Source organism: Branchiostoma floridae, chromosome 3 (assembly GCF_000003815.2).
Source record: "Branchiostoma floridae strain S238N-H82 chromosome 3, Bfl_VNyyK, whole genome shotgun sequence".
NCBI classification, from domain to species: Eukaryota; Metazoa; Chordata; class Leptocardii; order Amphioxiformes; family Branchiostomatidae; genus Branchiostoma; species Branchiostoma floridae.
The window spans coordinates 10,036,302-10,048,781 of record NC_049981.1 but is presented as its reverse complement, the minus strand read 5'-3'; the positions used below and the strand labels follow the sequence as shown (position 1 = coordinate 10,048,781).

General features: G+C 40.4%; 1 protein-coding gene across 1 annotated transcript; it reads right to left on the bottom strand.

The window, feature by feature from the left end:
• Positions 1-28: 28 nt before the first annotated feature.
• LOC118410775 lies at positions 29-6,947 on the bottom strand. The gene is made up of 6 exons (XM_035812574.1): positions 6,780-6,947; positions 6,258-6,465; positions 3,484-3,675; positions 2,751-2,894; positions 1,400-1,573; positions 29-945 (listed from the first exon to the last, which is right to left on the bottom strand). The coding sequence occupies exons 2-6, from the start codon at positions 6,333-6,335 to the stop codon at positions 691-693; spliced, it is 843 nt and encodes a 280-aa protein (XP_035668467.1). The 5' UTR covers positions 6,336-6,465; positions 6,780-6,947; the 3' UTR covers positions 29-690.
• Between the last annotated feature and the right edge of the window lie 5,533 nt (positions 6,948-12,480).

Below are 12,480 nucleotides of genomic sequence, written 5' to 3'. Positions count from 1 at the left end.
AACTGGAATCCACCAGTTTCCAACTGCTTTTTGGCATATCTTATTACCTGGATGTCTAACCTACATCTACGTAACACATAGCTTGAGACTAGTCACATTTGAATATATATTTTGGCTATAATAAGGGATGTAGAGATGACTAAAAACATAGCTGCCTACTTGCAAACCATCACATACTGTGGGTGTTTTACAATGCTATTACATCATGTGAAATGATTTGGCTGTGGTGACTAATGTTGTAGTCCAGAACATGCATTCCGTATGGTGCCATGCACAAAAATGTGCTGCTCAATCAGTTACGTTAACTTTGGGGATTCTACAAAATGTGTATCAGGTTTATTTTGGTGTTACATTTGGGACGTTCCACAATGTTCTTATTATTCGAAGTTGTTGGGTACCTTTTGGTTAATTCAAAATGAACACCAGTTACATTTTTGGATCTTCCAAAATGTGTTTCAGGTATGTTTGGGGATTGCAAAATGCTTTGGGATGGAGTCGTATTTTGGTATAGAGCACATTTTGGGATGTAGTACATTTTGGATGGAGCATGTTTGAGATGGAGCACATTTTGGAGTTGAGAACATTTGGAATGCACCGTATTTGGATCCTGAACATGCCATTCTACTTTACATGTACACCATATAGTATCTTTTGGAACATAGCAAGTTTTGGAGTGCAGCAAACATTAATCTAAGGGTCTGAGAACATGACAGTTTCCAGGCTGTCACGGGAGTTCTCCCTCTTGAGTTTCTCCAGCGGTTTGGGGGGGTCGTAGCTGGGCTGGTTGTTGTAGTACCCCTGGCTGGGGGGGCGCGGGTCCTGGCTGGGGGGGCGCTGCTGGTCCTGGGTGCGCGGGGTGTCGTAGTTGCGGGGGGTCTCGTTGGGTTTACCGTAGTAGTAGCCGGAGTTGTTAGGTTCCTGGGGGTTGGGGTTGTAGTAGTTGTCCTGAAACAGATGAATAATGGCATTAGGCATGTAGTGAGTTTGTCAAACAACAATCATATTTTGGCAACGCCTCAGGGGCGGGCCTAATGGTGTCCTGTTGTTTTGTACATGTAGTTCTTTGAATCCATCTGAAGTCTTAAACTTTGTCTATTAGAAGCTAGAGCTTTCCTGTAACAACATAAAAACACCATTTAAAAAGAATGACAAAGGAACAGAACTGTAGTTATAGCTCAACATACAAGATCAACTATCAAAGACACCATGCAAAATTTTCACTGTGCCTGGGGCCCTATTACACAGAACGTTGTCAGAAAAGAAAGAAAATCTAATAATTTTCTTATGAGGAAAAGTAAAGAACAAAATGGGCATACAATGTAACTCAACATACAAAATCAGTCATTAAAGTTTTAAAGTCACTACAGAAAAAGAAAGTGTCAACTGAGTTGCTCGTTACCTTGCGTGCTTGTTCAGGCTCGTTGTTTCTCTTGTGACTGAGTGCCTTGATGGGCGTGTCGTTCCTCCGCGGGGCCTGGTTGTGGATGGAGCACACCACCGTGCGGCTGCGGAAGTAGATGTAGCTCACAAACGCGTTGATGATGTACAGCAGCGCCACCAACCAGGAGAAGGCCTAAATGCAGAAAAGAGCATAGCTCATCATGACTTGATGTCAAGTTGTCCATCGCTTAAAAAAAAAATCGGTAAAGCCTGTTAAACAAATAAGCTAATATTACCTTATATCCATACAAGTGATTGCTCAATACCAGATTCAATATCTATTTGAGGCTGGAATAACATTGGCCAGCCAAGAGCTTTGGTTAGTGTCCATTGTTGGACCAGTCGCCTCGCTCACTCGGTGGTATATATTGCATGGTAATGGCAACTGGGCAGTCCTGAATCTGCCAACGTAAATGCATTGGGGTGAGGTATTAACCATTCTTTAACGATAAGTGTTCAAAAGAAGATTCATATTCGGGCTTAATTCATGATGTACATTCTGAGATGACAAAGAAAATGAAAAATAATTTTGAGCATACGCCTTAATTTCATTGAAAGCTTTGGGATTGAAATCATATTGTCAGTAACCGAAGTGATGACAATCATTAGAGTCCCAATGTAAATACCAGGACAGTGATTTCCACGAGGTGAATCATCTCTTTGTTACCTGACAATTGTCTCATTAATAATTTCTTACAGTGATTTGTCAAGGGAAGCATTTTACCGATGAATAATTTATGGAATATTGGTGATCAAACACGTAGTTGTCCCCCTAGAGTTACTTGAAGTCATAGAAAATAATGTTCATGTCTGATATAAAAGCCAAAATATCTTTGAACCATATGTTTTTTTAGCATAATCAAATACGAATACGTGTTAAGGACATTTGACCGTTGTGGCCGTTAATTTGTGAATATGTAATATATGGCAACTTACGTACTCATGCGATAGAATAGGTGATGTACCAGTCGTACTAGTATTTGGTGTCTTTGTAACTGCATTCCACGAGGTTTGAATGTAGGTACCGTTATGACCGTTTTTTTTAAGATTTGAATAGAAGAAACTTACACTGTCGATTTAGTAGGTGAGGTGCTAGTCGCTTCAATAGCCATTGTACTGAATTCCACGGAGTTTGAATATAGGTACCGTTATGATTTTTATTTTTTTTTTAAATTGAATAGAAGGAACTTACACAGGCGATGTAGAAAATGATGTGCTTGTCGCATCAAAAGTCATTGTAACTGTATTCTGCGGAGTTTGAATATAGTTACCGTTATGACCGTTATTTTAAAATGTTAAATGGAACTTACGCAGGCGATGGAGTAGGTGATGTACCAGTCGCTCCAGAAGTCAGCGTACCCGGAGATGGGTGCGTACTGGTCGGCTACAGACCACGTCTGCACAATGGCCGCCACAAAGTACAGGATGAAGGCGATCAGGGAGTAGATGAAATCCTGCCAGAGGTGAAGAAAAAATCGTTAGGACTTAACCTTAAAGAACAGTGGTGAAATACGAAAACCTGAAGTCCCATTCCCTGATTGAGGAAATGTGCTGGATGGTCAAAAATCCAATACCTTCTACGCATTAAAATGCCTTATGGGCATGCGGGTTGTTATCCACTAAGGCATGGTACTGGAAGGTGGAGCCCAACTATTTACACCCCCAAACGAAGTCGGGTACCCATTTTAATTGCACCTGGGTGGAGAGAGGAAAGACAGCCTTTTCCAAGGGAACATGATCGATAGCATGACAGGATTCGAAACCAGGACCCCTGGGTTCAGGGCCAACCCGATATTTTTCCAAAAGCAGCGATTTGTCTAAAAGTACCAAATTTGGCAGAGAGATGGTTGAATGTATTCTTAAGAATAATAGATATAGAGGCATATCAACTTCTGCCTACAACCGATTTCATGGCTTTTGTGGCAATTTCAGACCAAACATGTATATTTTGGGCTTTTGTACCCTGATAACGAAACCAAATGATACCGAAAACACACTTCTTGGTTTAGGTAAAAACTCTGATAACAGGGATGTTATACTGACCACCAGATTCCAGTTATATCCGCACTTCTTGCACAGACCGGTAGCGTGGGTGATGATGAAGATGAAGGTGACGAGCCAGCACGTCACGGCCACCAGCACCACCCAGTGTTGGGCATCCCCCAGCACGGACACCAGCGACAGGTCAAAGTACGCGTACACAACCAGCAGCACCCACACAACAAACCCGAAGAACTGGAAAACAATCAAACATATACAAATGTATTATCATCATGATATAATCCATCTATACACAACCAGTAACACCCACACAACAAACCCGAAAAACTGGAAAACAATAAAACATATATGTCCGTGAATATAACATATGTCTCTTTATTCAATAAAACATATGCATTAGCATCATGATATAGTTAATCTTTATGTCGGTAACACATTCGGCAATATGAAGATTTCACCAGACCCGAGTTTCTGCGCTGGCAACATCTTATTCGATAAAGAGATGGCTACATATGATTACACGGAGACGGGGGCATGTACCGACTTCCAACAATCTTTAGAATGATGTGGTTAAACAGAGACGGGGGCAGGTACCGACTTCCAACCACCTTTTACCCGTTTATCATTTCTTGCAATAATCCTTTTAAGTTAGTAAAATTTGATTGGACATTGTTGGGCGCCGGTACCTTTGACCCACGCAGCTGTGTTTGCAATACCATCCTTGATAAAAATGTGATTGAACAGGGACGGGGGCCGTTACCAACTTTAACTCGACCTTTCACCCGTTACTCACTTCGACAGATAACGTTTTCTGAGCATAATAGAAAATACCAGAAGATAACACGATGGGGAATTCGAGCAGTCTTATTTTTTGATTTTATTGGAATAAACTTTAATCCCTCTAAACAAGATTCGAAAATCACACACGTAAATGACTTTATGATACACGCTTTTCTAATGCCATGTCTCAAAGAATCATTTTAAAGCAGCAACACAACACATGTTTGGATTGAGTCCCTTACTGCGATAAAAGTTCTGACAGATTTTTTTGTTATCTAAAGTTAACTAAGAAAGAAACTAGGAGACCATTTGTTTTGGTGATCAAGGACACTCATAAAACATTGGCACGCACTTGTAAACGTGTCTGGATAATAAAATCTCATAACATGTCCTTTGCCATTACTATAAATCCATTGTCTAGTAAACCTGAAGCTACAGCAACCTTCACAATTGGACAGCTTGCGTGACAGTTTATAATGCGGAACAAAAAACTTGACACATGTAGAAATTTGACAAAGGAAGACTTTGACATGTGTGATTGTGTTACTCACAATGGGGAAGACAGTTGTTATGGTTGCAACACCTACAACAAGACCCAAAGCCAACAACACTTATAAATTATTCAGTGTAGTATAGATCGGATGTGGACGGTTTGAAGATGAGTATGATATGTGTATGAATAGAGGATAACAAAGATATGCATCCCAATGTATCGGTATACGAATTGTATTAGTCGTTTCCAATTGGGACTTAAAGCCACTGGTTTACTTTATACCTTGACTGTGCCAAATTGCACCTAATTCGCCAACGAGCACCCAAATTTGTGAATTTTGTTAAAATTTTCCTTTAAAAATCGCAGTTCCCAAATGGTGAAATGGGCGCGAAATGCCATTTTCTAATCTATTGCCTACATTGCGCCGGGCAAGTATCATAAATGAAGGTACTTTTATCACTTACAATCTCTTTGCGACACTGCGATTTTCAATAAACTCCTGATCTGGACTTCATACGTAAACGCGTCGCAGGTCAGTGTGACCGCATGGGAAAATTAGTGCAAATCCATTATAGTAAATTTGGCGTAATATTCTAGCGCAATATGGCGCAATCCAGTGATATTTCCGCTTTACATTTCAGCGACTCCCGACAGAAGCATTGGAAATGCGTATGCTGGGTGACTCATCTAGGAAGTTATTGTACTATTTCATGAAAACCATGAGATCTGGTAGACACTAATTACAAATAGTTGTGGTATCTACAACTGTCACTAACAAACATCGGCTAGACTGACAACACGAAACAGGTGTTACCAAACTACATTATGTGTGATTTCCGCCCAAACATGAATAATATAATTGCAAATAAGTGTGGCTGATTTTTCCAAACGCTGGCAAAACAGGTGTTCAATCTATGAACCCATACCTGAATTGGACCGTTGGAAGTTAGTTATATCCTTTCTTTAATTTTTTTTGTGTGGAATACGATAGGCAATACAGTGATATACACAGATGAAAAATGAAAAAAGATTGTTTTTTTAAGCAATGACCTTCAAAATATTTCTTAGAGAGAAAATGTTTTGTATCTACAGTCTTGGTGGTGTCAATAGGGTACTTTTAGAGCTAATAATTTAACCACAAAATTATCCTTAAAAAGCAAAACACTAAGTTTAAACGTCAAACAGTTCCACAAAGTATTGTTGCTACCATTCAGAGGCTTTACTCCAGTTGGTTTGTTTGTGTTTGTTTTGCGAATCACTCAATGGCGTAACGGACCAGGTTTGTACTGAAGAGTACGGGGTTTCCATTTGATGTCGAGCTATTGGGGGGATGCCTCTAAAAAGCTAACCGAAGCTAAGTACGTACTACTCATTTACACTTGAGTCAAGTGAGAAAGTTACTGTCAAGTGCCTTTCCCAAAGGCGCAACGTTTAAAATTCGAACTCAGTACCTCCAGGTTTTGAGTCAACAACCTTAAGGGTGAAAAAAGTGTTCGTACATAGAAATATATATTAAGACAAAACAAATATATTATATGCTTACCAGTTCTAGAAGGTGCAAGGCTCCGATGACACTACAGATGTATTCAAAGTTGCAGCACGTGTAGCTATACACTCCCATCTCTGCCACGCAGCGTAAAAATCCTCAAGCAATCGAATAAGAGTACAGTATATACGAGACTTTCCGTTGGGTAGCTTTCGTCCGTAGTTAAGTAGTTTTTGTCTCTGTTGGATAGTTGTAGATGAAAATCCTGTGAAAGAAAAGAAATACGTCAACATAACACATAATACACACCTAATCATCTATTATATTAAAGACTCGCTGGAAAAATAGTGCTAAAAAAATTAAAAACATCTATGACAAATAGACAAATAACATGCCAGAGGAGTTAGCCGGCCTTGGAGTACAGTTTGTTATGTTTAGTATAGGGCGACATATCATTTTTCTATTTATCAAATTCTACTATTCCCAGCGACTTATAGAGTCTTATTATAGAGACTACAAATCCTGGTATTATCATTGAATCGGAAACCTTCGGATAACCAACAAAAAATATGTTCCTACCTTATTCAGTACTTTGGCTTCAAGTTCGTTCTCCGCTTTGTATTTGAGAATAAAAAAGGTGTGTCCGTTTTTTATACCCTTCGCCCGTTTGTTTGCATGTTTCTAAGGGAACTTCCTTTCCCATCAGTAGTTTGAAATGTCAAGGCGAGACCTATATTGTCATGTGTTGTGAGAACAGTGACAGGTGTGTTCATGGGACGCCTGTATAGCAACGGTGATCACGGAGATGGGAACAATGTGTGGGAAACATGTTGATGACGTACGTATGGTGTTGGAAACAATAGTGTTTTGCTTAGAGGCCTCTATTGGAGAATCGAAAAGATTATATACTAGTAGTCAGCGTTGGTAATTTTTTCATGGAGTATACCACACTACATCTAGGAAGGGGGGTGTCTTCCTGCTATGCTGGAATACCTGAAAATATATATACTACAACAGTGTTCATGGAGATGGGAACAATGTATGGGAAAGATGTTGATGACGCATGGCTTTGGAAACAATGGGTAGATTTTGGAGAATCGCTATTGGAAAATCGGAAAGATTAGAAAGTCAGTGTTGGTGATTTAATTTCATGGACTATACTATCCTAGATTCAGGAAGGGTTTGTTTTCTTGTATTCTTCTTGTTATGAATGAATGAATGAATGAATGAATTTTATTAACGTGTTGTGTTAGAACGCCCAGCCCACGTAAGCTTATAAGACACATACAATATAAATTATGAGTGAACATAGGATATTATAACATAAGAGAACGACATGAACATAATCGGTAACTATTATAAATCAGATAACAGATATCAAATCATAATCATAATCACACAGATCAATACCATCAAACCATGGTTTCGCGGAGCTAAACAGATCAGGATTTATACAGAAAATAAGGAAAACATAATAGTACAATAACAGTTGTATATAAGTGGACAGGCTGTGTATTCATGTGTATAATCGCCTTCTTCTGTTCCAAGGTTGTTATATTGGAATAGCTGAAAACACTACAACGGTGTTCACGGAGATGGGAACAATGTGTGGGAAAGATGTTGATGACGTATGGTGTTGGAAACAATAGGCAGATTTGCTTAGAGACCTCTATTGGAGAATCGGAACTATTGGAAATTCCTTGGTTTTTGGCAATTCATTTTCATGGACTATACCGCACTACTTTCAGGAGGGGGTGCCTTGTTGTAATGCCTGAATACCTGAAAATACTACATCGGTGTTCAGGGAGATGGTAACAATGTATTGGGGAGGGGGGGGGGGGGTTAGTCTTGTATCTTTGGAAAACATTTGATGACAGGATGAGTTAGATCGGATTAGCTAATTATTATTCATTTCATGATTTTTAAAAACATGTTGTCCTTCCTTAAGCTCTACAAAACACTACTCTATCAGAAAAGGCACTTTTCCCGTCTTATGTTGAATCTTGATTTATATACTACCGTGGCATGTTGACATATGAGATGATGATATTGTGCTTATCCTATATGATACTATCATTCAAAAAGCATGAACACATATCATAACGGGTTGTAGATATCATTATGTCCATAATTGCTTGTACTGATAGAACAACAAAGTTAACATCACTACTTACCTATTTTATCCAAATTAACAATCCCAGCTTGTCGCCTTTCTTGTGCCGGTTTGATTCAGAAATATGATTTCTCACACGCTTAGATTTAGGTACTATAGAAATGTAGGTTTTCCCCAGCGAACACATAACCTAGTCTCCAGTCTTTTGCGAGGCTAGGGCTGTGGGCAGGGTTTCTCGGTGATATAGCCTTCAGCCCAGACCTGGCCAACTAAGCACACAGTACCGGTGTGACAGCGATCTCGCCCCCCCCCCCCCAGCGATCTCGCCCCCCCGGGGGGCGAGATCACTAGCGTTTTCGCCCCCCTTTAGCGTTTTCGCCCCCCCCCCGGACATTACTAGTATTCCTCGGAGAGGTCTTAAAAGCAGGTTGGTTACTACATATTAGGTGCGCTACCTGGTACTATACTGCACCTGGGAGTAACATAGTTGGTGTGTTACCTGGTACCTATATGGCACCTTGTTACCGTAAGATGTCATACCTTGTTCGGTGCAAACACTACATTGAAAGGACATTTTTTTTGCAGCTGACATGGCAGAGGTGGCATAGAAAACAATGCTATTGTGAACGTATAAATCAACACCGTCTATGGTACAGAATACGTCAGCTATATGTTTTCAATTTGTCACAGTATTTTCTTTCTTGTGCAGAAAACATTTCCAAAGCACTAAGAAAAACACAATTGAATAATAGTTTCTCATTATAAACACTATCTACGCACAAGTTCATATACCTGTTGCTAAATGCTACAAAAAACTGGTAAAGTACCAGTCTTAAGAAACACGGGTAAAACACCAGTTCCTAAATAGTAGAAAAACAGTCATATTGGAGGTGAAGATATCCATAGGGTAGGTGCATATAACGTACCAGTTTCTAAATACTAGAAAAACAGTCATATTGAAGGTGAAGATACCCCTTGGCCAGGTGCATACACCAAAATGTGCATTATTCTAATGAATACCTTATTTGCATAATCAATAAAGACATGACATAGTTCTTTTGTGGTCAATTCATAATAGAGACTTCATATTGGAGATATATAGGTTGCTTGAGGACAGGTGAATACAATTAAATATATCTCATGTCGAGACTCAGGTACATGCAATAAAGGGAATACAAGGGACCCAACCCTCCTTGTCTGAAACAAGTTCAATTATCTTATTGCCATGTACTTACGTTAATATTGATACTATGGATGGAGTTATGTATCAAACTCGTGTACTTATATCATTCTGAAACTGCATTGTGTGATTTATACCAATCAACTTCTAAAATATCATGTAAACCCGTTTTTTTTTGGGGGGGGGGGCGAAATCGCTAAAGGGGGGCGAGGTAGGGGGGCGAGATCACTAACTGGGGAGGGCGAGATCGCTAGTGCTTTCGCCCCGGGGGGGGGCGAGATCGCTAGTGCTTTCGCCCCCGGGGGGGCGAGATCACGGGGGGGCGAGAACGCTGTCACACCGGTAATCTTGCATGTCTGTCTGAATGCAAGTTATAACCAATGGGTCTTTTACGGGCGCTGCGGCAAAATTTCTTTGTAGGTATCTAGGGCCTGGTGCCAAAGGGCTGACTCGTGTAGGCCCTGGAAAAATGTCTAGATTCCAGGTTAGCACATAGGCACCTGACCCATTGCGTGCAAAGCCTCAACAAATGCGAAAACTCGACAAAGGTTGCCTAGACTGCGTATTTCCCTTATGTATACAAGAGAACCTTCACTACGTGATTTGATAGGACTCCATTTATTATTGATAATCCTACATTGCCAATATTTACGTTGTTACTCCCAAGGTAGCAAGGTGGAGTGTTTGAAGTAGTGTTTGTAATCACGTGACAATGACGTCACTGTTGTCCGCCATGTTGGAAGGTTAAATCTGGAAGTTGTCATGTAATATATTTACATGTTTAAATGTATATGTTTCACTCTTGTAGTTTCAACCAACCAACAAGCTCAGAGGCTGTGACGTCACGCGCAATGTTGCAGCATTTAGAGTGATTGAACTTACGTCACTATGACGTCAATTTTACTCAATTACCTTTGAGGAAAATTCAGTACATAAATACAATGTACATAGCTCTTTTCACGGATACCGGGTGACCCTTGACCCAGGACGCCGCGCGGTGCATTATGGTCGCCCTGGGGGACAAGAATATCACCCAGAGCAGAGAGAAGATGGCGGCGTCGGGCAGTAAAGATCGTGTACACGGGGGCGACCCTCACAGGCGGACATGGTTCTATATGGGGGTTTTGAGGCATACGGTAATTGAACGAGGTCTATCAGTTTCCGGGTCACATTTTCAGGGCATTTAGCAACAAAAAGCAGCAAAGGGGCTATAAAAAAAATAAAAGTTTAATATTAATAACAAGTTATCCTGGTACCAGATATATATCCATATCCAGGGGCGGCAGGCTGTTTCTTCGGTGGCTCACTAGTGCAGCCTGCCCGCCAATCTAACTTAGCGCTCCGGGGAGAGCTCGATAACCTCCTTGCCCCGGGGAGTTTAATTTAGTTGCCGGGTCTTTCGGGCTTTTACTACTCGGAGCACTGATTGTAGATCGGCGGGCAGACTCTCTTGCTTATTTGCACGTACTTGGGCATTTAGGACGAAAGATTGTTTTGTATATCAATAACCCAGGATCTAGAGTTAGCTTTTATTAGTTTTAGACCAAGAGTAGACACTTGTGTTATTGTATTTTACACTGTTTGAATCTATATTACCTGCAATTAGCACACGGACAAGAATTTGCAATAAACTTGATTAATACGACACCCCCTTGGATCCCTTGGTGCACTTTCCGTTTTGCTTAATCACATACTAAAAGGCACTCGAGCTCACTAAGGATGGAAAATTAATTAGTCTTGTGAAAACCGCGTCAAAACTGATTTTCATGTTTGCACTCTGAAGGTATTATTTTCTCCCCCTTAGACCACTACTACAAAAAACTACAACGTTATGTGTTAAAACTGCGCCGCGTGGCCCGGAGAGTGCCTTGAATTTTTTTTTCTTGTTGGCGAGAGGCGCAATCACGGTGTGCAATGTTGCGCCTGAAATTTGAAACGAAAAATTAGTCACACAGGATATACAATGCTGCGATGGGACAGTGCTTTCTTTTAAGTTGTGATGAAGGAACACCATGAAAATTCTTACTTCAATCAAAGTGTACATGCCCGGATTTTCCCTTCAAAAGTAACGTTGCAGATTGGAAGTGGCACGACCTGAGCACAAGAGTCTGGTGTGGAGGGAGTGTTTTTGTAGGCTTTTAATACATTTATGTACAAAAAGTCATATATGTTAAATTGTATACGTATATATTAAAGATTGATTATAGGCTATCCGGGTTCAAGATACGGTGTAGCCGTATTGATTTAAAGGCGAATGCACAGTGTTCTTTGAACCAACAATACATGCACTTTTGCCTATGGTAGATTGAAGACAAAAGAATGGACTGTACGCTCTATAAGTAAAGGAAGATTAGAGCTGTAATCAGCAGAGATGGACCAGCACACAATCCTACGGCTTAGGAACCAATCTATTCACGATTTAGGAAGGGAATTCACTTCCTGATCAAGAGAAGCCTTTTAAATTGACACCATATACAGTCATGTAGCCTCAATCTGCCGAAGCCGTGAGTGGTTGGAACGCGCCTGTATATGCCACGAGACTCTTAGGTATCCTTCCTGCCAAGTAACTTTCAAATAATACAACTGCGGAATGTATCCGTTTTAAATTAATTTCCCGAACACAAAACACTGGTACAGACGCAGAAGAGGAATTTGTGGAGGCCCAATAGGTCTTTTCAACAACACAGCCCTGAATCAGGACCCTTAACAGTTTTCAGTAGACTGTATCTTTCAAATGATCTCAAATGATACAAGTTGAAATATCACAATACTCCTTTCCAACGAGCTACGTGAAACTGCAAGAGATATGAAGGGTATTTCTTCCAACGATACAGATGAAAACTCACCAGTCTGTGTGAATCAAGGATCTTTTGTCATATAGCTAAAGGCAAAGTCTTTCGGGTGAAATAGACCCAAATGATACATGTGTAAAGGGTGCATATTTGCTGTAACATACCTTATGGTTTAGTAACACCATCTGAGTGTGA

Excerpts from the sequence above, each read along its gene's own strand:
- LOC118410775 (XM_035812574.1), bottom strand. The coding sequence starts at position 6,335 with ATGGGAGTGTATAGCTACACGTGCTGCAACTTTGAATACATCTGTAGT. Across the intron at positions 3,676-6,257 it reads CCTTGCACCTTCTAGAACTG|TTCTTCGGGTTTGTTGTGTG; the intron begins GTAAGCATATAA and ends ATTGTTTTCCAG. Across the intron at positions 2,895-3,483 it reads GATATAACTGGAATCTGGTG|GATTTCATCTACTCCCTGAT; the intron begins GTCAGTATAACA and ends CACCTCTGGCAG.